General features: G+C 37.5%; 1 protein-coding gene across 4 annotated transcripts in view; it reads left to right on the forward strand.

Annotated features, from left to right (window-relative positions):
* Positions 1 to 26,856, forward strand: part of ATG2B (autophagy related 2B) — an 83,732-nt gene that overhangs the window by 27,689 nt on the left and 29,187 nt on the right. For 3 of the 4 annotated variants that reach the window (XM_027569914.2, XM_027569915.1, XM_035727931.1), the window contains 22 exons: positions 1,385 to 1,481; positions 1,795 to 1,980; positions 2,972 to 3,126; positions 3,218 to 3,323; positions 4,427 to 4,688; positions 6,657 to 6,807; positions 7,520 to 7,612; positions 7,745 to 7,933; positions 9,941 to 10,214; positions 11,744 to 11,846; positions 13,897 to 14,089; positions 14,362 to 14,504; positions 19,616 to 19,773; positions 20,162 to 20,334; positions 20,783 to 20,933; positions 22,138 to 22,337; positions 22,505 to 22,585; positions 23,757 to 23,863; positions 24,023 to 24,115; positions 24,679 to 24,749; positions 25,131 to 25,207; positions 25,660 to 25,830. In XM_027569914.2, the coding sequence (XP_027425715.1) occupies positions 1,385 to 1,481; positions 1,795 to 1,980; positions 2,972 to 3,126; positions 3,218 to 3,323; positions 4,427 to 4,688; positions 6,657 to 6,807; positions 7,520 to 7,612; positions 7,745 to 7,933; positions 9,941 to 10,214; positions 11,744 to 11,846; positions 13,897 to 14,089; positions 14,362 to 14,504; positions 19,616 to 19,773; positions 20,162 to 20,334; positions 20,783 to 20,933; positions 22,138 to 22,337; positions 22,505 to 22,585; positions 23,757 to 23,863; positions 24,023 to 24,115; positions 24,679 to 24,749; positions 25,131 to 25,207; positions 25,660 to 25,830 (3,234 nt within the window). The remainder of the gene's footprint in view (positions 1 to 1,384; positions 1,482 to 1,794; positions 1,981 to 2,971; positions 3,127 to 3,217; positions 3,324 to 4,426; positions 4,689 to 6,656; positions 6,808 to 7,519; positions 7,613 to 7,744; positions 7,934 to 9,940; positions 10,215 to 11,743; positions 11,847 to 13,896; positions 14,090 to 14,361; positions 14,505 to 19,615; positions 19,774 to 20,161; positions 20,335 to 20,782; positions 20,934 to 22,137; positions 22,338 to 22,504; positions 22,586 to 23,756; positions 23,864 to 24,022; positions 24,116 to 24,678; positions 24,750 to 25,130; positions 25,208 to 25,659; positions 25,831 to 26,856) is intronic. The other variant, XM_027569916.2, reaches the window with a different exon arrangement.

Consider the following 26,856-nt stretch of genomic DNA (forward strand, 5'->3'; position numbering starts at 1 on the left):
TTGTATGCCAAATTTAGAATGTACAAATAATATTTCTATGAACATTAGAAGTGAAACTCTTGATAATCCATCCTAATAAAGGTCAGAGATTATGTTTTCAATACTAAGAAATTAAAAACCAATTTTTAAATATGGCATGTAATCAGAGATTTTCCCACTGTCCCCAGCCTAAACTCCTTGCTGATTCATCATCTGGGATGGCAGCTGTCAGCAAGGAGCTCCATAAAACAAATCCACCGAGAACCATACCATGGGAGGAGTGAGGGCTTCCCATCTAGGTCAGCCTAGGTTAAAATCCGGGCTTTGGGTCTGTAGATGGCCTTGTGCAGATCTTTATGATTCCATGTCCTCGTCTGTAAAACAGATGCCTTTCTAGAATGAGCGGAAATGTAGTAAAAGCATAGTGCCCCAACACTCAGAAAAAGGTAATAGTGAGGATTGTTATTCCTGGAGAATACATTATATTCTCTGATCATGGAAGCTTCTCGGCATTACTGTGTAATATTTTTTGCTTTTAGAATCAGAAGAAATTTGTCCATCCGCCCCGGGAAGATACCATTTTCCAAATATAAATATTAATTGAATTCTTTTAAAATTGTGAAATGGAATAAAGATGATAAGAGTGTTAGCATTAGCCCTAAGAGGAGATGAATGAAAAGTAAGGCAGGCATACTCAACTTGTTAGAATGTGATGTAGAAAATAGAGTAATTGTTTTGTCAGAATATACTCCACAGGAATCAGGATGAGACCAGCTGGGGTTTTTATTTCCATGAGGAAAAATGGACAAAGACTTGGAAAAGAGCAAGGCAGTCCACATGAGCACCTGCTTCGTGGGCATCTCTGCTGTGGCCTGCACTTTCCTGCCCAACAGAGAGCGGGCTTTGTGAAACCCTGTGTGCACGTGTGGAGAGGCACACTGTTGGTAGGGAAGGGCCTCACATGCTCTGTTAGGGAGTGTTACCCATGCGCGAACTTGAGAAAGCCAACTTTATTTGCTCTTGGCTTGAATCCCACTTTGAGGATTATGATTTGAGTCTTGAAATCCTGTTGGGAATGAATTCTGTGCTGCTGCTGTCTTCATATTCTTCCTGGTGACTGTGACTTGAAGCCTCCTCAAATACCTGAAATACTCAGAAAACTCAGAGATAAAAATAGGACATTGGACTTGCCAACAAGGAATTTTGCAGGAGGATTTTTCCCCTTAGAACAACAGTTTGGTGGCCTTTAAGTCTTTCATTTAGATTGTGTTAATTAGTGGAGGGAATCTTAGGTGAAGGAATCCCAAGACTTAAGTAATCAGTCATTAAAGTATACTGGGATTTGTGGTGATGAGATTTTAAAGAGTGTTTATCCTGAATGGCTTATTTTTTTTTTTTTTTGAAGTTGGATATTGATGGACAGATAGACTCTATTCATCTATTCCTGTCACCAAGGCAGGTGCACTTGCTTTTGGATATGTTAGCAGCTGTTGCTGGACCAGGCAAGTATGGCAAAAGGCAACTCTGTTATTATTTTTTTAGTATAGATTATTTAAGTAAGATTATTTAAAGATTATTTAATATTAAAGATTATTTAAATAATCTTAAAAGATTATTTAAAACTTTTTAGATTCTGTGATCCCTAGCTAGTTGCTTAAAGCTACTGCATAGCTCTGATTAATATTAAATAGTGGTAGTTCTGCATTGACTGTGGCATGAAGTTGCCATTGGTATTGGACAAGTGGGTTTTGGGAGGGAGATGATTGATTAACTCCAAATTTAATTACTGTTTTGCTTTCTTTTCTATACTTGTAGAAAATTCTAGCAAAATAGGGTTAGCTAATAAAGATAGAAAAAGCCGACCCATGCAGCAAGAAGAGGAATATCGAATTCAGATGGAATTAAACCGGTATTATTTGAGAAAAGATTCCCTCTCAGCAGGTGTATCTTCAGAGCAAAGCTTTTATGAGACAGAATCCGCTCGTACACCTTCTAGCCGTGGTAAGCGACTGAAACAATTGACACTGGATTCTTACAACATCATCATAGAGCAAAGTAAACTTAATTTGGCCGCTGTGAAATGGAGTTTAGTAATGAAAGAACGAAAGATCCGTGATCTAAGAAGGTTTAAATTTGTTAAGTTGATCTAACTGCAGCATTACAGTGATGCACTGGTTCACGTATCCTTTTTTGAATGTGTAATCTTGTTTTGTAAATCATGACTTCTTTTTTATTCTAAGGACAGTCAATTTACAAAAATGTAGATTTACCCAAAAGATAAATTGGGGTAATCATTTTATCAAATTCTTACATGCTTGTATACTGATTTATGGTTAGAGGCCCTTAAATGGAACCTTTTTTTCTACTCTTCCATCAATTACACGTAAATAGTCTTTACACAGTTTACTTTGCATTTTTACAGGTGTTTTAGAATGTTTAGCACTAATACCTTAACAAGAATCCATTTAAGTATAGAATGTTGAACTAAATAAGTTTTAAAATCGACTCAAGAAATTTTGGTCATAACAAACTTCATTTGCATGAGGGTAAAACAACCTCCAGAAAGAAGTGAAATGTAAATAAAATTCTAAATAATACATTCAGGTGTTTTGTTTTGTTTTTTTTTTAAAGAGCTGTATTCATACGAAACCAGAGATTGCAAGATCTTTATACTATTTTAAAGTTGGATTTTAACTTCTAAATTGTCACATGACACTTAAAAATATACCACGTAGTACTGCAAATCTTACATTAAAAAAAAAACCAAAAACCAAGTTCACCGGTAGGATAGCATAATGTTTTGTTAACTTGTATTTGGTTGAGTTTTTACTATGCCATTTATATCTTCGATCCTCACAAATTACCCCATCAGAAGTAATGTAAATTGTAGGGCATCACTGTACTTAGATAATCTGAAGAATATTATATTAATGTATGTTAACTTAATTTAAAGACCTGAATTATACAACTGACAAGGTTTAATTTTGTCTAGAAGAAGAAGTTTTCTTCTCCATGGCTGATATGGACATGTCCCATAGTCTCTCTTCTCTTCCACCTCTGGGAGACCCTCCAAATATGGACCTTGAGTTGTCATTAACTAGTACATATACAAATACTCCAGCAGGATCTCCATTAAGTGCTACTGTGGTAAAGTGTTTAAATTTTGTTCTATTCTTGAAAAGTGGCTTCTGAAATTCTACACTTTATTCATGTGATTTAAAAAAAAATTATTTTACAGCTTCAGCCAACGTGGGGAGATTTCCTTGAACATCATAAAGAACAACCAGTAAGAGGGTCCACATTGCCATCCAACCTAGTTCACCCACCAAATTTACAGAAGACTTGTAAGTAGTGTAAGACACTTAACGGTAATTTTCCACTGGAATTTATTTATTTTATTATTTTTTAAAGATTTTATTTATTTATTTGACAGAGAGACACAGCAAGAGAGGGAACACAAGCAGGGGGAGCGGGAGAGGGAGAAGCAGGTTTGCCGTGGAGCAGGGAGCCCGATGAGGGGCTTGATCCCAGGACCCTGGGATCCTGACCTGAGCCGAAGTCTGGCAGATGCTTAACAACTGAGCCACCCAGGCGCCCCTTCCACTGGAATAAAAAAAAAAAAAATTGTTTCTTTCTAGAAAATACCATTCTACTGCTGCTTTTCTTTCCCCTCATACATTTTTTTTTGAGCTAGGCCATTTAACAAAGTTTAGAAAGAAAATGTGAAGCATGGTTGAACAACTCAACCGTGAAGTATTTTAGAATGGTTGCCAATTCACTGTAGTCTTTTTTTTTTTTTAAGATTTTATTTATTTATTCATGAGAGACAGAGAGAGAGAGAGAGAAAGAGAGGCAGAGGGAGAAGCAGTCTCCCAAGGAACAGGGAGCGCGATGCGGGACCCGATCCCAGGAGTCTGGGATCATGACCTGAGCTGAAGGCAGACGCTTAACCATCTGAGCCACCCAGGCGCCCAATTCACTGTAGTCTTTGTGTATTTAAATATCTTCAGTAAAAAGTACACTGTAAGTTTCATATTACTATTGTAGTTTAGGAGTCTCAGTCAACCATCAATACTTGTTCCATTGTTTACACTTTCCTTGAAAGAGAACCTCAGGTCTCTTCTCCACAAAATTTAATTGAAATAGAACCAAGGCTTAAAAGAAAATTTGGTGAGCAGGTTTTGGGTTAATCTGCAACTTTTCCAATACAGTTTTATTAATGCAAAACTTTTGTTCATGTTTCTTTTTGATGCTTCAAGTATCAAAGATCCTGAATATCAAATGCAGAAAGATAACAGTTTATCTTGTTGAATATCAAATATCAAACTGTTGTGTGTTCACCTGCTTTTTAAAACTAACACATGAGTAAATGCTTTATAATTTTGATATAATGGATTGTTTTTAAGTATTAAATTTTATGTATATAATTTTAACCCATGTGTTTCAGCTCTCCCATCTAGATCTGTTTCAGTGGATGAATCCAGGCCTGAACTTATTTTTAGACTAGCTGTGGGAACCTTTTCCATCTCTGTGCTTCACATCGATCCTTTATCTCCACCTGAAACATCACTAAACCTTAATCCATTGACGCCTTTGGCGATAGCATTCTTTACCTGTATAGAAAACATTGACCCAGCAAGATTTTCAACAGATGATTTTATGTCTTTCCGAGCAGTATTTGCGGAAGCTTGCAAACATGATCACCTTAGGTAAATTCTCTCATGTTTATTAATGATGCTTGAAAAAGAACCAGGTGGGGACTTTTTTATCTGTCTAACTCTGTTTTTCTTTCTTTTTTTTTTTTTTTTAAAGATTTTTATTTATTTTGAGAGAGTGAGAAAGAGAGAGAGAGAGTACATGAGAAGGGGGAGGGTTAGAGGGAGAAGCAGGCTCCTTGCCGAGCAGGGAGCCTAATGCGGGACTCGATCCTGGGACTCCAGGATCGTGACCTGAGCCAAAGGCAGCTGCTTAACCAACTGAGCCACCCAGGCGCCCCTAACTCTGTTTTTCTGATTCACATTTTATTTGTAAATGAGGGAATGAGTGAGGTTTTCTTGTAGTGCTACAAAAATGTTTACCATAGAATCTTTTATTCAGCTTACTTGGCATGCAAACCTATTTACATATAAGGTTGAGGTAATTTGGAGTTTTCTCTGCTCTTGACAATTTTTTTTTAAGATTTTTTTTAATTCATTAGAGACAGAGCACAAGTGAAAACATGAACAGGTGGGAGGGGCAGAGGGAGAGGGAGAAGCAGACTCTGTGCTGAGCTGGGTGCCCAATGCGGGACTCGATCCCAGGACCCCAGGATCATGACCTGAGCTGAAGGCAGACGCTTAACCCACTGAGCCACCCAGGTGCCCTTGACAAGTTTTTTTTGGACCACATTTTGCTGATTAAAATATTGACACCATTATAATCATAAAAATAGTTCTTATTGTCACTGGCTCAGCGGAGATGGCAGTGGTGGTGAGAGTGGAGTGAGCTAATGAGAAGGGACGTGGACACAACATGACCCCCATGCCACTGTCTGTGGGGTGGGGAAGGGTACCAGCGCTGATCCTGAGCCCGATGTTACACTTTCAATTTCTGCTTTAAAAAGTTAAAGCCATCCGGGGGCATGTGGGTGGCTCAGATGGTTAAGTGTCCAACTCTTGATCTCAGCTCAGGTCTTGATCTCAGGGTCGTAAGTTCAGGCCCCAAATTGGGCTCCACGCTGGGCATGGAGCCTACTTAAAACAACAAAGCTTCATTTAAAAAAAAGAAAAAATTAAAGCCGTTCACATAGCCAGTGATCCTTTCATGGGTTGAGTCCTAATGAATGAGGAGGTAAATTTGTAAGTATAATATTGTTAATATGTAAACATTGCTCATCTTAGTGAAAGTTATCTTTTGATCATATTTTATACAACAATTTAGGCACATATATTAATATTTTTAGGAAAGTTTGGCCTTTTACTTTTTTTTGAAGTATTAAAATTAATATACAGAGTAGTTTTTATACCTGGCTAAAGAAACTCTACAAGTTAGGGCCATAGTATTTATAATTAAACTGTAAAAACATTTTGACAAGGTTTCAAATGTCTGCCAGTAGGAAATAAAAGCAGCAAAAATAGGAAGACGACTTTCACTTGAGATCCACTGACTGAAGGTTTTAAAGTACTGCATGAGGCTTTTAAATAATTTTAAGAATCTACTGCATATAGTTTGAAAGATTTTTGTCTCACTGCAGTGTAAATTTTTATTTTTATTTATTTTTTAAAGATTTTATTTATTTATTAGAGAGAGAATGAGATAGAGAGCACGAGAGGGAAGAGGGTCAGAGGGAGAAGCAGACTCCCTGCTGAGCAGGGAGCCCGATGCAGGACTCGATCCTGACCTGAGCCGAAGGCAGTCGCTTAACCAACTGAGCACCCAGGCGCCCGTGCAGTGTAAATTTTAAAATATTAAAGAAGGGAGGGCAGTGTTGGGAAATAATATATCCTGGATAATTTCCTATCAGAAATTGCTTTCTTATGTCAGGGAATGGGAAATTTGAAGCAGTCTTTCTGGTTAATACCCTTAGGAATATTATTATATATTAGAATATGTACTTTATTAACACTTGTGTACTATTTGACACATTGGTTAACCTAGAAGTATATGAATACTCTTAAATGCTTCATTTTCTCTAATAGATTTATAGGTACTGGCATCAAAGTGTCCTATGAACAAAGACAAAGATCAGCTTCCCGATATTTTAGTACTGATATGTCCATTGGGCAAATGGAACTTTTGGAATGCCTGTTTCCAACTGATTCTCATTCTGTTCCTCCTCACTACACAGAGGTAAATGCTAGATACTTTGTCTTTAGGATCATTCTTTAAATCTACCTTGCTTTTAAAGAGTTGTATTAATAGCAATGATTTTATTAAAAAAAATATAGGAAGCCATTAGAGGAAGGAAGAGTGCATGTGTACGCATTTGTATTTCGTTGAAACATTTTAAAGTATGGCTTTCAAGGTCATTGTAAGAGTCTGTTAGAATTTTTTAGAGTTGACTTGTTTTAGAGCGGCAGACAGATTATGGGACAGATGACTTTATTTCCCTAATTTTCCAAGCACTATTAATTTCAGAAGTCTGTAAAACAAATACTGAATACCTGCAGTGTGCTAGTAAGCACTGTTCAAGACAAGCACAGTGTCTTTTGTTTATTATTAGTCTGATTTTTTTTTCCAATTCTAAAAGTGTGTGCTAGAGGAACTTTTCAAAGTTATCAAGATAACATTTATTGCTGTTACTTTTCCTTGTACATTATTTTATGTTCAAAGTACTTTCTTGGGCGTTAATTCACTTGAATTCTCATGTACATTCTGCAGATGAGATACTAAGTATCACAGAAATTGTCTTAAGATTGACATTGCTTGTGAATGACCAAAATGAAATGTAAAATGAGATTTCCTGATTTAAAAAAAGTCTTTCCACCACTAGTACCTCTGTTAATTCATGGGATGAATTATAGTTTAATATCTTACATTTATTTTTGTCTTTGTTTGTAAGCTTTTAATGTTCCATCCCAAAGAACGAACTGATTCCCATCTCCCTGTGTGTCTTCAGCTTCATTATAAGCATTCTGAGAATAAAGGACCCCAGGTAAGAAGCCTTATTGTGTGATACCACCTATAAATTTTCATTTGATACGTATTTTCTCACAATCATACAGTTTCTAAATTTTGTAGTAGTGTTAGTGATCATATTAATGTTTTCCCTTTTATTTTTTTAAAGGGTAATCAAGCAAGGCTTAGTTCTGTTCCTCAGAAGGCAGAATTACAAATTAAGTTAAATCCTGTGTTTTGTGAGCTGGATATCAGTATTGTGGACAGATTAAATTCTTTGCTTCAACCACAAAAGCTTACTACGGTAGAAATGATGGCATCGCACATGTATACTTCATACAATAAACATACTAGTCTGGTAAGTATTCAGAACATTACAAATACTAATTCTAATTATAACTAGCTAATGGGCTTATTGGGATCATTTCTGAGCTTAAGTATTCTTAATGGATTAAATAGCATATAGTATTAAAACAGCATTATTCATAATGAAAAGATGGAGACTTTTATGTCTAGATGGTAGGCTAGCTGAATAATGTTTGCTAATATATTGAGTGAAATTTTATGTGGCCATTTTGAATGATGGTTATAAAGATGGTGTAGCCACATGAAGAAAGCTCATGAAGGAGTATTAAGAGAAAAAGTGAAACATATTATTCCACAGAAACTTTTATCACAACTGTGTAAATAAAATTGAGGTATAGAGAAAGAATGGATAGAAATATACCAGTTGGTAGCATTGATTATGTTAGAGTGTAGAATTAGATTTCCTTTCCCTCTCTGTGTTTATTTGAATTTTATAAGTTGCGATTATAATACCTGCAGAAAATTTATTCACACATTTAGTAAACTACCTGATCTACCTATAAAATGTAGCCCATATATTGTAAGGTACACTTTTGAAAGTGGGAACATAATTTATAGCATTGAGTTATTGAGCATCACATTAGGTCACTTAGATCTGTCTGATGCATGGTGTCTTTTCTAAGCAGTTCAAGTAAGTCATATTTGCAAGAAATCTGTTAGGAATCTTGGGCTGGAACTAGGGGGCTCTCGGACCAGGAACAGATAGAGACAACTTTGGTTAAAAGAAAAGGGAGGAGGTGTTTTTCTACTTGTTTCGCCCTTAATTAGTGATGGGTATTCACATTAAATCAGCATTTTTTATTTATTGTTGTCACCAATTACTAGTTATTTCAAGTTTTGTGGGGCTAGTGTGCATATTTGCTGTTAGCCATAGATGTGCTGGGATGATGGTTAATCTCTTGGGTTATTTTTGCTGAGAGTGGGGGTTAGTGTTACAGAGTCCAAGAGGGGAAGAGAGAGAATAGGTGTGCTAGAAATCCCACGTAAGAAAGGAGCTCCCTAATCCAGGAGGTTAGACACTGATTCGTGGAGTGGAGTGTTATCACCTGCAGCGTACTCTGGGCTAACGCTTTAGAAGCTTCAGTACATTTTAGAAAAACAAAAAACAAACAGAAATCGACTTTTATCTGAAGGGCATGCTCTTTTTTTTTAAGATTTTATTTATTTATTTGACAGAGAGAGAGAAGGAGAGCAGGAACACAAGCAGGGGGAGTGGGAGAGGGAGAAGCAGGCTTCCCGCGGAGCAGGGAGCCTGGGTTTGAGGTGGGCTCGATCCCAGGACTCTGGCATCATGACCTGAGCTGAAGGCAGATGCTTAACGACTGAGCCACCCAGGTGCCCCTGCAGGGCACGTTCTTTGACCCTTTTGCTGTAACATGGCTTTGAGTAGAGGGTGCATATGTGTCTTGGTTTCTAAGGGCCGTTTGATGGACTCATACCCTTGGGTTGGATGGGAGCTCAGAGTGAGTCATTTGGTGAGTATTTAGAACTTAGACTGTGTCAGGCTCTAGGCTTAGTCCTGGAAATACAAAGTTAAGTCAGGGATGGGCCCTTGCATTTGGCATGATCTTATTTCACATCAAGTCTTTAAAGGAGCATGTTGGTAGATAAATCCTTCAAATTGAATGTTGAGTTGATTTTTAACTGTATTGGATTTATTGATAACCTAATCTAATGCTGTTGTTTTTTACTCTTAGTAATATGTGTATACATCTATAGCACCTGTGTCTTCACTTTGGTTTGTTTTTTATTTTGACTGATTGATTTTGACTTAATTTGGTTTAACTTTTGCCAGTTATTTGAAGTTTGATCAGTAACTATTACATTATAGAATTTCATTACACTAAATTAATATGGTAGTAGTTAATTTGAATTGTATTTTAATTCATTATACTGAATGAGGAAATAGTGATTATGCATATTGTAATGTTGAATATTAATGTCATTTATGTTTACCTAATTTGATGTTTTGACATATTTTTGATATTTTGTGTTTTAGCACAAAGCTTTCACTGAAGTATTTCTGGATGATTCACATAATCCTGCAAATTGTCGGGTATCAGTACAAGTGGCCACACCAGCGTTAAACCTTTCTGTTCGCTTCCCAATACCTGATCTTCGATCAGATCAAGAAAGAGGACCATGGTTTAAGAAGTCACTTCAAAAGGAGATCCTTCATTTAGCATTCACAGACCTAGAATTTAAGACTGAATTTATAGGAGGATCAACCCCAGAACAAATGAAATTGGAACTTACGTTTAGAGAATTAGTTGGTAAGATTGAACATGCGTGTAAGAACCAGAGCAGAAACAAACAATACTACTCAGGCAAACATCATGAAAAAGTATATGGTAGCCCCCAATATAGACAGTGTTAGAAAGCAAGAGTAATGAGTTTTTTCCAATATTGTATACCAATATGTGATAGAATTGATTTTTTTTTTTTAAGTTACTAAGCATGATTATTCACTTTATTAAAATACTTTTCTGCAAGGAGTGTAGTGCTGTAGCTTACTTTTTTTTAAAGATTTTATTTGAGAGGGAGAGGGAGGGAAGGAGAGAGAGAGAGAGAGAGAGAATGGGAGAGAGAGAGAGCACCAGCAGGGAGAGGAAGAGGAAGAAGCAGGCTTCCTGCCAAGCAGGGAGCCCAATGCAGGGCTTGATCCCAGAATCCTGAGATCATGACCTCAGCCGACCAGACGCTCCTTTAACTTACATTTTTATTGCCACCTGACTACTTAATTTTTGTAGGGCTGAAAGTAACCAGAATTTCTTAAGTGCCACTCTGTGTTAGGTACTGTACTAAGCACTTCACACGTTACTGCTTTCCTTTCATCGTCATGGTTATGGTAGGCTTATTATTTCCAATTATTTTTTATCATTTATAAGTGAGGAATCCATAGACTTAAGAAGAGGTACCTTCCAAGACCGTGTGGTAGTAAATGGCAAAATCAAGATTCCAACCGAAGTCTCACACTTGAGCTTTCAATCATCATACTAATCTTTGGTGACTTTCCTTTGTAAAACCCATTGACAGTTTTTCTGTATTTGCTTTTGTCATCTAACAGAATATGTATTGACTTAGGGTAAACCAGGTGTATGAGGACCTCTGGAAGATTCTGACGTTTTATTCTGTGGTTCATAAACAACCTGCCTCTGCCACTTCACCCCCTCTAACCACACCCTCTCCATGCCACCATATCCTGCTCCTCCATCTCAGGGAATAGGCTGCAAAATTTTTTTCCCTTGTTTGGAGTTTTACACATCTTTAGAGAGATTTACAATTGACTTGCTGATTATGACTTCATGAAAGGGCTTTAGGGGTTGTCTGATCTTATCTACAGTGGGAAGAAACTCATTTTTCGGGAGGAAAGTCTTTCTTTGTAAAATGGACTGAAAAAGCATGCATAGGATTATTGTGAATGGAAGTACAGTGCTTGGTACAAAACATTTAAGAAATATAGTTATTATCTATGTTCTTAGATTAACTGCATAAACTTTTATGTAGAATAAGCATTCAGTGGCAGTAAGTGGCAACTGCGAAATTTATGTCATGATTATGTACCTGACACATTACACTTGGTACCTAAAAATTTGAGTTTGAACAGAAAACATCATCATTATCTGTTCCTCCTGTCTCCCCACATGTATCCATGAAATAGGAACAAAAGAATGAGTGCTGTGCAACTTAATGTTGCACTAGGTCCCTGATTTAGGAGATCTTTGCTTATGTTAGGAGGAAACTATCTTCTTTCAGCACTTGCGAAGAAATGCATTTTAGTTAATCATTTGTGTTTTATTAGGGTCATTCCAGGAAGATAAAGGAGAACCATCTATTAAGTTTTTCCATGTGTCTAGCGGAGTAGATGGAGATACAGCGTCATCAGATGACTTTGACTGGCCACGGTGAGTTAGCAGGTGTATATGATAGACATTTAATGAGATCCTTTCAAAAAATGCTGTGGTACTTTTTTTTTTTTAAAGATTTATTTTTTAGTGAGGGAGCAGAGGCAGAAGGAGAGAGAATCTTAAGCAGACTCCACGTGCTGAGCAGGAGCCCCACACCGGGCTTGATCGCAGGACCCTGAGATCATGACCTGGACCAAAACTGACAGTTGCTTAACCGATTGCGCTACCCAGGTGCCCCTGCTGTAGTACTTTTAATCGGCATTTTGGCTATTAATTTAAACTAAACATACTCAGCCCTGATGAGAGAACAAGGAGAGGGAGAAAACAGAGAAAGAGGGACAAATTAAATTGAAAAATCCGTATTGAGTGTACTACTCTATGAAAGGTATGTGTCAATACTGTGAGAGATGGAGGTATAAAATGTGTTCCCTGGTCTCAAGTTACCCTGTTTAATTAGAGGCACAAAAGAATCATTAACCATTTAAAAAAAATAGTTCAGAACTACAGTAGAGGAGTTATATGGCATCATTTGGTTAGTTAAGTGAATTTTATAGTCCGTGATTGCTTTAGGACACTGTTTTTTGCTTTTTTCTTGTAAGGATCTTATTTATTTATTTGACAGAGACACAGGGAGAGAGGGAACACAGGCAGGGGGAGTGGGAGAGGGAGAAGCAGGCTTCCTGCTGAGCAGGGAGCCCAGTGCGGGGCTGGATACCAGGACCCTGGGATCATGACCTGAGCCTAAGGCAGACTCTTAACGACTGAGCCACTCAGGCGCCCCTTAGGACACTGTTTTTCAAATCTGGGCTTTTACAAAACTTTTACAAAATACTCAGGGGCCCCACCCTGAGATTTTGGGATAGAGCCTGGGCATCAGGATAGTCTAAAAATTACACCAGATGATTCCAGTGTGCAGGTGGATGTCAAGAACTGCTGCTTCAGGATTTCTTAGAAGAATTAATAAAGTATATTTATTAGAGATTATTAATTATTCATTAACATTTGTTAATTACTCATATATTATACACTGTAATAAGACTATTAATTTAATAGCCTGATAGTGGGCTTGGATATGTTTAAAAGGACTTAGTTTACTTGAAATGACTTTATTATATTGAAAACTGAATATTTGATATCTGAGAATTAAAGTGACTTTTTTGTGCCATTTTCCTGCCAGCCTTTTTTACACCTGCCCCTGTCTATCAGTCCTAGCAGGATCTTAGGATGGGTGTGATCAGGACGTGCCTGATAATGAGCGGTTTAGTGCATGAGTTTTCATCATAAATGGATCTACTTCGGTTAATTTGGAAGCACAATTTACATTAGGATGTCTATAAATTAGGAAACAGTCGTGATTGTTTCAGGAGCCAACTGGCACCACTTAACTAAGGGGAAAAACACTTCATAGATGCCCCACAGAAGTTTGGTTTGAGGGCACCAGCCCTCCTCACAACGGTGTTGGGAAGGAAACTGCAAAGCCTTTGCTAGTGATGTGCAGGGAGTAGGAAAGCGGGGCCCAGGGCGTTGGCTCCTTTGCTTCAGGTTTGTAGCTTCAATACAGCAACAAGGCAAGCCTTTTGTTACTGAAATTCCTGAAGGGAAATGCTACTTTGTTGTTGGAGTTCTAAGTTATTCTCTATGAGTCCTTGTTTTTCCATTTGAATAATTTCTATGATAGAAGGTCTCTTAGGTGTGCAATATTCTATAATAGCACAACAGACCCCAGAAGCATTTGGTTTCATGAAAGTAAATAGAATTATTAGGTAAAATTTGTCGGCTGTTGATGAAATTGAAAGATAATCTTTTGTCCTCAAGATCAGATTTTCAGTTAGTCAAGTATGAAATGTTAATGCCCTTCTTTTATTTGTTTCATCTGTTCTACATTTTGAAGTTGATAGCACACTCAGAAGTGGTTACATGAGACACAATTAGACTTTGTAGAAAAGCTGAATCCTATTATCGGTGGTTTTTGTATCAGAGTGCAGGAAAGTTAAAGCCTTGCTGTTCATACTTAGGCCTTGATTTTTTAAATTGTCTTTGCTGTCAGAATTGTGCTGAAATTAAATCCACCAGCTGTGCATTCCATTTTGGAGCGAATAGCAGCTGAGGAAGAAGAGAGTGATGGCCGCTATCAGGAAGAGGAGGAAGGGGGTGCTCATTCCCTGAAGGATGTTTGTGATCTGCGAAGACCAGCCCCTTCTCCCTTCTCTTCTCGTAGAGTCATGTTTGAAAATGAGCAGGTAAAATGAGCAATGAAGTGAGCAATGAAGGAATTATCCTTTACCATGTAGCAGTGATTTTCATTCTTTGTTTTTGAAGAAGTACTTTGTATACTGTTATTGCTACCCTTTTAACTCTAAGACTGAATAATATTTCTTTTCTTGGTTAAAAGTTACATGCTTATTTGTTTGTTTACATATAAAGTCCCATGGATAGGGCAAGAAGATCCTACTGTTATTTTAAACATGAAATGGTTATTTCATGCTTTTTTTGCACCAAACTTGTATTTTAGATGGTGATGCCAGGAGACCCTGTGGAAATGACAGAATTTCAGGATAAAGCAATCAGCAATTCTCACTATGTGCTGGAACTTACGTTACCCAACATTCATATAACACTACCTAATAAAAGCTTTTATGAGAAGCTTTATAATAGGTGAGTTTAAACACATTTAGTTGAGTCTTTGGGATTGGACTTCTCTGCCTGTCTCCCTGTTTCTGCACTTGCCCCTTTTCTTTCTTTTAATGTTATCTACCATCACTGGGTACTTTGTGTGGTGTTGATTACAAAACTGTTAACCGTTCCGATGGGCTGTTGTCATAGCAGAGTTTCCTAACCAGTGTGTCTGGTAACTGGGTTACTTGTATGTGAGATGTTTATTCCCTCCACCTTTGTTGGCTGTTTGCTCTCTGTCACCTTACCACAGAGTACTGAGTAAATGTCTTCTATGTGTGCAGTGACATGAAAAGAGTTGGGAGACCCCTGTATGGAGGGCCAACAGGTGCCAGGGGAGCAGCTTATATGGGGGGCTGGCACGTGCTGGGGTAGAATCAGAATCCTAGAGTCTTTGTACAAGGAGCATCTTTTTTCAGGGTTTAAAAAAGCATCTTGTTAGAATTATATAATATCCATATCCTTAAATATACATACCAAGCAAATATGTTGAAATAAATAGCATTCTAGAGTTAAAAGAGCCTAGACTTGGAAGACCTTCACAACTTACCTGTCCTAATAAGCTCAGTTTCCTCATCTGTAAAATGTAGATGATAACTTGAACCTGTCTCAGAGTTGTTTGGAGGATTAGATGATACAGCACTTGAGAAGTCCGGAGAATAGTGCCTGGCATACAGTAAGCACTCGGTAGTCCTCTGGTATCATTCCCATCCACTGAAGGAATCACTTCTATAGCAGACCTGAAAGGTGGTCATGTGCTTTTCTAGAAAAAGATGTTCTTAGTATCGGTCATCACTAGCTTCTCATATGTAGGACACATGATTTTCATTTCTATTAATCTTTAGAAGCTGCACTGTTGTTTCTGCTGTACATTTACTTGATATCAGACATCTCTGGTCCTTTATTCCTTAACTGTTCATAATAAGCTCTGGATCTTCTTATTTCCTGCCAGTGACCAGGATTGTTGGTCTTAGAATCAGAAAATTAAGTTCTAGAAAGATCTATTTAGTTGAGTTGTCTTGATGATGAGATTCACAGGATAGTCTATTTGAGGTGGAGGAAGAAAATGTTCTTCTGTTCAACTTAAAAAAAAAAAAACTTTTATTTTTATTTATTTTTTTAAAAGATTTTATTTATTTGACAGAGGAAGACAGAGCATGAGAGGGAACACAAGTAAGGAGAGTGGGAGAAAGAGAAGCAGGCTTCCCGCTGAGCAGGGAGCCTGATGCGGGGCTCGATCCCAGGACTCTGGGATCATGACCTGAGCCGAAGGCAGACGCTTAACAACTGAGCCACCGAGGCTCCCCCCAAAAAATCATTTATTTTTTAATGATTTATTTTAGAGCATATGCAGGAGTGCGAGAGGCAGAGGGAGAGAGAATCTCAAGCAGACACTGTGTTGAGCACAAAGCCTGACACGGCAGGGCTCTATCTCATGACCCTGAGATCATAACCTGAGCCGAAACCAAGAGTTGGCAGCTTAATTGACTTAATTGAACCTAAGTCTTTTAAAACTTATATTTTTATATTTGTTTTATATTCTACATAATGTATATAAGTAGAAGCCTATAATTTATAAATTCGTATCAGAAGGCTTTTACAGGTTTTTTTTTTTTTTTTTTAGCTGTTACACATGATCTAAAGTTTGGGAAACCACTGATCTCTAGACCATTCTTCTTTTTATAGTTAGGAATATCTACCAAGAGTTGACAGATCTGCAAAGCTGAGACTGAGCAGAATGAAACAACTAGTTCAGGGTCTAGCCCGGAGGTCAGAAGAGCTTAATCCATTTCTTTCTCTCTGCATTTGCTTGAGCAGGTGGCCGTCGGTTAAATTGGGACATCAGAACAGAAATATGCGCCTTAAACATTGAGTTTATTAATATGTTCATCTACAGCTTTTTAAAATACAAGACAAGGGCTTTTTTTTCCTTTTAATATAAGCCACAGATTGGAAGTTTCACATAATGTATACCTGAAAGGTTTTGTTTACAGTTTTCAGTTACTGAAAAAATAGTTTCAGAGGAGTCTGAGTGCAAAATCTTTCTCAGTTTTTTAAGATTTTTTCCACCTCAGTCTGTATATTTAAGTCATCTGTTAGCATAATATTGAGTTAAAGTATATTTAGAACAGTAAATACAAGTGAGATGAGCCCATTTGAGGCCAAACACAGTTGACACTTAGTGAATATACTGAACATAGAGTTTACCTGATAGGAGCAGACTTCTTGGGTGTGCTGGAGAGTAGTCCCAAGGAGCAGCGGTTAGCGTATGGGGGACGTCCATCAGGATGGCAGGTGGGGCGGTTGATTGCTCAAGTCAGGAATGAGAGAGTATGTGTTCTGCAGAGTTGGTTAAATAGTGGTTGCTGAAGAGCATTTCTGTTCTACCTTACCCTGCCCACTTCTCCAGCTTTCAGATACCTACAGTTATATAGATGTTGAAGTGCTCCCTCACCCTGTGGATTTATAAATCTCATATCTAAGTTCTTCAGGGTGTGAATTCTTTGCCCTTTATTTGGCTTTGAATAGGTCTGTTTTTATTTTGAGTTAATATTTTTTTAATTATTTTTTTGAGTTAATATTTTAAAGTTTTCACATATTCTCAGACTTGCAGAAAAGTTTCAAGTATAGAACATAGAGCTTTCCTCTCCCCTACTTAACTATTTGAGAGCCACTGACCTGATGCCCCTCCCTGAGCACTTGTGTCTTTCCCAAAGACAAGGACATTCTTCTACATAATTATAATTCAACAATCAAAAAGAAAATGAGAAAATTGATATTCTGCATTACTTAATCTTCAAACCCCATTTGAGTTTTGCTAAATGTTTCAGTATTGCCCTTTTATCTATATAATTTTTAAAATTTATTTTTAGTTTTTATTTTCATACATTAAAATAACTTTCTGAGCAGGAGATATAACCAACTCTGCCTTAACTTCATACATTTTAAATTCTTGGTTTATTCCTTTAGTGCCTTGGTCAATGGGCTCTTTTTAGATAGACAGTCTCCGGTACAGGAAAATTTTTTCCATTGAAGTCCTTTAGAGTAGAATATAAAAGAATTTTCACTAGCTTTGTTAAATCAGGTATTGTCTGTTATGTTTCAGGCTCATAGCCACAGAATCATGGTGATGTGCCCTTAAATATCTTTTTTTTTAAAGATCTATTTATTTATTTGAGAGAGAGAATGAATCCCAAGCAGACTCCCTGCTGATAGGAGCCCCATCCAGGGCTCAGTTCCACAACTCTGAGATTATGACCTGAGCCAAAATCAAGAGTTGGCCACTTAACTGACTGAACCACCCAGATGCCCCTGTGTCCTTAAATATCTTAAGTGTTTTCTTTCTTGGTATTAGAAACCTTATCCAATGTTTTATAGTATTAATATCAAGACTGAGTTTAGACCAACATATAAATAAGGAAAACGCAAAATCATATAAAACTTATATTTAGGTTTTACATAAATTAATACTTTCTCTTACCTATGGAGATAAGAGAATGGTTATAGGGATAAGGTAAAGGAAGGGCATTTCCTGAGAAAATTCTTCATTTTATCGTCATTATTTATTTACAAAGGTGTTTAGAGTAAGATTTGGGTTTAGACTCTTGTTTCTTTGTCCTGTGAGCAATATATCCAAGAAGCAGTGAGCCAGTGAGTATCACACAGTTTGGGGGCATAGCTGTCATTGTATCTGAGATGAAACTTATGTATCCCTGGTATTCTTCACCTATTGATGGTTCCAGATGGAGAGCTTTTGGGGTGGGGATTTGAGTCTACTGAGAGTCACGATACTCAGTCCTGGTTGTTTATACTTTCTAGGGCTTTAGAAGCTTAGGAATTGGCCCGGGAAGTTCCTAGACAAGTGGCTTCTCACAGCACCGGCCAGTGGGGTACCTTGATTGGTTTCACACTAGGCTTTACGAGGAGGCTGGGCCTTTGGCATTCCTGCCATGTGAGTTGTCCACTGGTCCTCTCATCATCAAACCCTCAGTGCCTGCTACGTGACAGCCACCGTGCTAGGCACATATAAAGATGACCAACACCTAAGGCCCTCGCTGAGAGGCTACAGTCTTGGAAGGGGAAGCAAGAAAATACTGTTGTAGGCACCATGACAAGAGTTATGTATGTGAAGGATTCACTGTGGGTCCAGATCTTAACAATGGGCTTCAGAGAAGACATTGTGAAGTCTGAGTATTTATAAAAATGTAGAGCAGGGGTGATCTTGGGGGGCGGGGGCGGGGTAGGAGCAGGAGGGCATCTGAATAGTGACAGATAATTTCTTTGAAAAAGTAGGATGTGCTGGTAGTCTAGCTTGTTGGGTATCACCCATTAATCACTAGTATTGACTTGGCTGTGCAGCCAGTAGAAGGTTTCCTCTCTTTGTTCCCTGTGTTGTATGCATTCTTAGTCCAAGCACACTTCCCAGGGAAGCTGTGCTTTCTGTTGGGGTGGGGCGGGGGGAGAGAGACAGAGAAAGAGAGAGAAAGCAGTTATCTCTAGGAACAGTGAGTAAGGAGGAGAGCTGAATTGGGAGCTGGACAAAATCCGGGCTGTGGCCCCAGTCCTTCCACAAATTAGCCCTATGACCTTGGGCAAGGCACTTAACTTTATGAGGCAGTTTCTCCAAGTGTGAAGTGAGAGTAATGATTCTTGGCTGCCCCATGGGTTTGGGGGTGGGGTGGGGTCAGATGAGACAGTGCGTGGTGTGTTACGGTTTACAGAGTGCTCTCCTGTGTGAACAGTCTTTCCTTTGTTCTTTACAGTTTTTAAATTAATTTTCTCCTCTAAAGTGCGTTTAGGTGTGTGTAATTTGATGTACACAACATATGTAAAACCAGGCAGCTAGCTAATTAGGAACCGAATTGTACAGATTCCTTTCTCACTGTCCTGCAGTCAAGCCGTATCAGTAACTTTTCCATTGAAAGGACATAATTAATACTTAAAAAAAAAAAAAAAAAACCTCCTTTGTAGGATCTAGTTTCTATTTCCCATTTAGAAAAATTATTATTCATGTGACTTCTTAAAGACATGTTCTTGAGTTTACCTTCAGTTGAACTATGAGTTATGTATTTTTCAACTTTTGTCTTCCATAGGATCTTTAATGACTTGCTGCTGTGGGAACCAACAGCTCCTTCACCAGTGGAGACATTTGAAAATATTTCCTATGGTATTGGTCTTTCTGTAGCCAGTCAGCTGATTAATACCTTCAACAAAGATAGTTTTAGTCCATTTAAATCCACAGCTCACTACGGTAATATATTTTAAATTTGTTCTAACTTAAAATGCCAGGTTTAGCAGTAAAGTAGTAACCTTTTCAATTGATAGATTTTAAAATGTTTCTTGGCTATTTTCCCCTTGTAACTAACTATATTTTATAATATAGTAATTTATAGTATTTCTCCACTTCTATCTACATATTGAGAATATTATCAATTAAATATATTATCTTTATAGTGATAGTATGTACATTGTTTTAAGTTCAGTGGGAAAGAGAAAAATACAGAAAGTATATTTTTATTGTCATGCCAGATTCTTGATAAAAAGGTTGCAAAATAAGTATTTTTTATGATAATATTCCAGTTGCTATTCTATTTCCGTAGCTGTCCAAACCATATCACTATGACATTTATTTCTCACAGATGAGGAGAGTGGATCTGAGGAGGAGACATTGCAGTATTTTTCTACTGTTGATCCCAACTATCGTTCCCGTAGGAAAAAAAAACTAGACTCTCAGAACAAGAACTCGCAGAGTTTTCTCTCGGTTCTTCTGAGTATTAACCATGGACTAATGGCAGTGTTTACAGATGTCAGGGTAAGGATTTGCAAAGCCAAAGTGTTTCAGGTATATCTTATTTTAAATGTACCGTGATTATACCTGCCGTCATTGAGGTGGCGGGAGGTTGTTTCAGTGCCTGAGAAAGGTTCCGCAGTGACAGTGGCTTTGGAGAGGAAGCATTTCACTGCGGATCACAAGACAGACCTTGTGTGGACCTTCTTTTGGCAAATGTGCTGGTTCTGCTGCCGAGGTGATCACTAGTAATTTACCTGTTAGAGAGGAGGGTGAAGTACAGGGATTCATTCTGCAGAGAGGACCCTGCATAGCATTTCATGCAACCATGTTGCGTGGTTTGAGAATCAGACTGCTTTGCTGCCATGTGGGAGAATCTTCTAGGCTGAATCAGGAAGGAGCAACCCAAGGGGCATTCTGACTTTTCTGCATTTAAATAACAACTTCTATGTTTTTCTGACCTTTTTATTAGCAAGATAATGGAGAGCTGTTGGAAAATAAACATGGCGAATTCTGGTTAGAGTTCAGCAGTGGTTCGTTGTTTTGTGTGACCAAGTATGAAGGCTGTGATGACAAGCACTACATCTGCCTTCATTCCAGTAGTCTCAGTCTGTACCACAAAGGTAGGACACATGTTGAATGTGTGTTCTGTTCACCTCTGTTCAGACCCATTGAAATTTTGTTTAATAAAGTTTTTTTTAAAGATTTATTTGGGAGAGAGTGTGCAACAGGTGGGGGAGGGGGAGAGGGAGAAGCACACTCCCCACTGAGCAGGGAGCCTGACGTGGGGCTCCATCCCAGGACCCTGGAATCATGACCTGAACTGAAGGCAGACATTTAACCGACTGAGCCACCCAGGTGCCCCCTAATAAGGAAAATCTATTGAGAACAGAACTCTCATATTAGAAATTATTTTCTCTGGGGTGTTCTGATTCCACTGGCAGAGTAATACTTATGTTGACTTTATGGTTTTTCTGGGCAACAACTTTATTGAGGTGCAGTAGTTCATGTACCATACAATTCACCCATTTAAACTATCCATTTCAGTGGTTTTCAGTATTTCCCAGAGTTGTTGTAACCAGCATCACAATCAACTTTAGAACCTTTCCATCATCCCCAAAAGAGGCTGTGCACCCTTCAGTTGTAACCTCCCATGGCCCTCCCACCTCCCACCCCCCACCCCCCACCCCCCAGCACTAAATAACCTCTAATCTACTTTGCCTCTGTGGGTTGTGTATTCTGGATGTTATGGAATGATATAATATATAGTCTTTTGTGACTGGCGTCTTTAATTTGGCATGATGTTTTCAAGGTTCATCCGAGTGTATTAATATTTTATTCCTTTTATTGACAAATATTCCATTTTATGGATGTGCTGTATCTTACTATCCACTGACGAGTTGATGGGACTTTACATTCATTACTCTCTCTTAAGCAGCATTTCCTTTTGGTAACAAAAGGAATTTACCATCTTTTGAGTACATTCCCTGTTACCCTGTGAATAGAAGATACTCACACATTCCTTTTTTCCCCCCAAAGTGTAGAAAACAATACTTTGCACAGTCTTAATGCTTATCAGCTTTTTCTATTTAATTTTCCTAGCATTTCTTCTTAATTTTTCTTTTTTTTAAAGTAGGGTACTATCAGTCATACCACCATTAGCAGAGAGGTATAGATTATTAATGCCAAGCTGGTTCTTGGTCATTTTGCCCCCAGGATTATAGTATATTCAGTGGAAGCATAGGGATTTTTGTTTTGAGTTGTGAAAGTCTGTGAACTAATTTCAGGTTATCATTTTGTTACATTGTCGCTTCATTGTCGATGTAGGCATAGTAGATGGAGTGATTCTTCCTACGGAAACACGACTGCCCAGTTCAACCCGCCCACACTGGTTGGAACCTACTATTTATTCCTCTGAAGAAGATGGCCTCAGTAGAGCTTCTTCAGATGGTGTTGCAGGAGACACTTTGAATATGCTCTCCGTTGCAGTTAAAATACTATCTGATAAATCAGAGTCCAATACAAAGGTTTGTGTTTTGTACTTTTATACCATTAAAGACTTGCCGTTCATTTGATTACTAGCTAAAAGTGATTGCATAAAAGCAACACATTTATTTTCTTAGAAAAACTTTCCGAGTTTTGAATTAGAGGGTTATGTAGGTGATTAGTGTAATTTTTTGTGTCATCTGTACAGGAATTTCTCATTGCTGTGGGGTTGAAAGGAGCCACACTCCAGCACAGAATGCTTCCTTCTGGGCTTAGCTGGCATGAGCAGGTACGAGTTGTTATGTACATATTGATTTACTTTTTACTTTATATTGACATGTAATACACAGACTGTAAAGTCACAAATTGGAAATGATCAGTGTGCATAGAAATATCGTTGAAGTAAACACTCCTATATAACCACCTCTTAGGTTAGGAAATAGAACATTATCACCACTCCAGAACGAAATTGATTTTTTACCTTAAAGTTTTGACCCTAAACATCTCAAAGACAGAGTTATCTTTTAAGTCATTTAAGGGAAGGCACTCTGTGTCCCAGAACCTGTAGAGCACCAGGCATAGAGGAGCAGCAAATGATGTATTGACTTGTGCTCACTCCGTACGTGCCATAATTTCACGGTTATTCCCTAGGCCAATGACATGCTTTGAGGCATTTCTGTAATTAATCTCCAGTGTTTGATTAATGAAATACAGTTGGTTCTTTTCTATTGAGAATGAAAATTAGTACACTGTGACTCTTGTTCATTTTCCTTAGAGGAACTTTTTCTTTGTGCTGGAAAATAATAAAATATTTTATACCTGAAAGTTTTCAGAGTGCTTTCATAAAAGCATTTAGGAAACCTGAGACTTAGATCTGTGTAGCAAGGGTAGAGAGATGGTTGGTGTGAACACTGAACTCAGTTGTAAGGGGGAGGTTTAATCTAACCTCATTTAGATAGAAATACAGGAGAATGGATGTTAGAGGATCTGGTTTTCAGACTGAGCTAGGTATAATTTAAGGAAAAATAACTTTTCCCAAAAGTGGATTACATAGAAAACCAGATGGAGTGTTAAGTAATCTTTAGCAAAGTTTATTTTTTTCAAGAATTGTCCCAAGCAAAATAATATGCAAGCATGTTATACATACTTTAGTTTGTATAATGATTTTGATATGAATCATATCTTTGAGAAGATACGATTTTCTCAAGACTTCTGTAGCATTGCAGTTGTCAGATGGGACTCTCTTCATTTCAAACTTGAGTGGTTTTGCAAATACGTTTTAAAATGAATTAGTTCAAAATGATGATTTTTTTTTTCCTTTTGGCATTGATTCCCCACCCACACCCCCAATAAATGGTTGCTTTTTCTGTGAGATATTTTACATTGGTCTAAAGATATCCTGGTCACAACTACTTTTTTTTTCTTCTAAAGCAGGGCATTTTATATTTTTGTGATTACAGATTTTATACTTCTTGAATATTGCTGATGAACCTGTTCTGGGATATAATCCTCCAACTTCATTTACAACTTTTCACGTTCACCTCTGGAGCTGTGCACTTGATTATAGGTCAGTTCACAAGTTGGACAAAATAAAGGTTTATTCAAAATGTGTACTGTTTTGAAAAAATGCATAATTCAAATTGTAGAGTTAAGGTTCAAAATGCTCTTTTAAGGGAGTTTCTGTTGTTTTAGCAGACTGATGTTGTTTGTTTCTTTTTGGTATTAGGCCTCTTTATTTGCCGATCCGATCTCTTCTCACTGTGGAAACCTTCAGCATTTCGAGTAGTGTGGCCTTGGACAAATCCTCATCTACTCTCAGGTGCCTGGGTAAACTTAACTATCTGCTAAATGCAGCTGTTTCAAACATGCTAACTGAACTGTTGTTCACCTGAAGTCTTTGAAGTCCCAACCTTTTGTTGAAAATTAGCATTCTTTTACTTGTAGTCATGTCCCTTTATCCAGGTTTTCAATTTTTCATTTTCAAATGATTTGTCCCATCTCTTCTATTTATCACTGTTTTTTATTTTTAGGGAGGAAATGAATTCCTGAGATTGATAGTTTACTTTTAAAAACAGAAATCTAAATTTCCTTCCTATACTACCTGATAACACTTTATTTTCATAATTTAGATAATTTAGATCTATTAAAAAATGCTGAAAATTTAAATTAATTTGAGCTGATGATTCAGTCTCATTCTTTACACCATTTAAATATTTCTAGCACTCAAACTGAGTTTTAAGGAAATGTTAGATGCCACTTGTAAGAAACTACATATGACTTTGATAACTTGTATATCAGAAGAATGATACAGTGAAGTATGTCATGATCACGTGTCATATATTCAGTTAATTTTTCGATGTTGATTTTATATTGTTTCCTCAGAATAATCTTGGATGAAGCTGCTCTGCATTTGTCTGACAAGTGTAATACTGTTACTATAAATTTGAGTAGAGGTAAGAGTTGAAAAACAAAATCTGAGATACATGAATGTTCTTTAGTTTTTGTATGAATATTTTAGAGCATTTGAACTCTGGAATAGTGCTATTGAACTAAAGATTTTATTAAATACCAGTTTGAAGTTGTAATGTCCTTAGAACATCAGTTAAGTGCATCAAATTATATGTACTCTATTTAATATAAGATTAATTTTGTTCCTAAGTAAAATGGAATTGTAGAACTTTTATAGGATGAAACTATATTTCCATTCCATTCTAAATATTTGTACCACTAACTGCCATGAATTTTAAAGAGATGCTAGTTTTATTACGTTGTTGGTTGGATATGTATTTTTTGAAAGCTTTACTCAGATATTTTGTTAATTTAAAAAATTTTAGATTATGTTCGTGTGATGGATATGGGGCTTTTGGAATTAACCATAACTGCAGTGAAATCTGATTCTGATGGAGAGCAAGTAAGTTATTAAAATAAATGGAAATTTTTACTTCTATTTTTTTTTTAAGATTTTATTTATTTATTTGACAGAGAGAGATGGCAAGAGAGGAACAGAAGCAGGGGGAGTGGGAGAGGGAGAAGCAGGCTTCCTGCCGAGCAGGGAGCCCGATGTGGGGCTCGATCCCAAATCATGACCTGAGCCGAAGGCAGACGCCCAATGACTGAGCCACTCAGGCGCCCTTGACCCCTCTTTTTTATAAGAGAGACCAAAGAATAATTGAATTTATTATAAAATTATTTTGGTCAAAAGTAGATAAAATATTTTAAAATTAGGATATAATTATAAATATACATTTCCTGTGGCAAGTAAAATTCTGTTCTGTTTTATTTAATGTAAGCCTATGCAAAACAAGAAATTTTTAGCTCTTGTTTGAAAAACCTGTTCATTTCTTTTCCCTTGTGTCCATCCAGACTGAGCCGCGCTTCGAGCTACACTGTTCCAGTGACATTGTCCATATCAGAACGTGCTCGGACTCTTGTGCTGCTTTAATGAATCTCATTCAGTACATTGCAAGCTACGGGGACTTACATGCAGCAAACAAGGTGGAGATGAAGCCTGGAGCCCCTCACAGAAAGATGAAGGTATAGCCAGCAACATCTTTTATTAGAACTAACTCACCCCGGACACCTTTCAGCCACGGGTGTGATGTGTGTGCGTCAGTGAGGTCTTCATGACAGTCATGAGGTAGAAAAGAAACTTTGAAAAATCACCTGTTCTTTACCTTCAGAGTGATGCGTCTGGAAAGGTGATTCCGTAGGCCTTTTTGGAAAACCATTCTGTTTGGTGTTCTTTGTTTCAGAACATTAATCTTCTCGGCCAACAGAATACTTTCTTCCAGACTTGAGTTATTTTCATCTCCCCTCCAGGAAGAAAGAAAACATTTAGCATTGTAAGAGCTTGTTCTGTGCCAGTTGTATGTATAAATGCTTAGGAGAGGAGATACCAGTGTTAGTATTATTACCAGAAGACTTAGGTTGTCTTTTGTTTGTTACATATGATTCTGTTGGGTTTTCAGTATATTTTCTCGTTTGTGATTTCTTTGAATTCAGTGTGATAGGTTAAAGATTATCATCTCCATTTTATAGATGAGTAAGTTAAAACCCAGAGAATTAGGCTATTTACCCAAATTAATAGAATTAGCAACAAAACCAGATACTTTGATTTCTGGGTCGCCGCTTTCTTATGCCCCCAACTGTCACCTCTCTGTCCTCTCTTATGTACAGATTGAACAATGTCTGGTTTGTTTAGCATTTTTAACTTTTTAGTGCTTTTTCATTCTTTATCGTGGCCTGCTCTGTGAACAGGATTCTCAGTCTCTTAGATAATGGAGCCCCTAGTGAAAGTCCTTATCTTGTTCAGATGCTCTTACACTTCGTGTTATGCTTTGGGTTTTGACTCCTTGCTTTTGCTGTCTTCTCACTGATAAGAAGGCAATTCATGACCCTCCCTCTCCACTGTTTATGTTCTTTGTAAAAACATTCTCCAGTTTATTAAAAGTTACTTTAAATTATCCCTTTCAAATTAGATCTTTCCATTTTAGAGTCATACTCCCATTTAAAAAGCATGGTCTGGATTTAATGAACCCACAGTTCACTAACCAAAATAGT

Source organism: Zalophus californianus, chromosome 6 (assembly GCF_009762305.2).
Source record: "Zalophus californianus isolate mZalCal1 chromosome 6, mZalCal1.pri.v2, whole genome shotgun sequence".
Taxonomy (NCBI): domain Eukaryota; kingdom Metazoa; phylum Chordata; class Mammalia; order Carnivora; family Otariidae; genus Zalophus; species Zalophus californianus.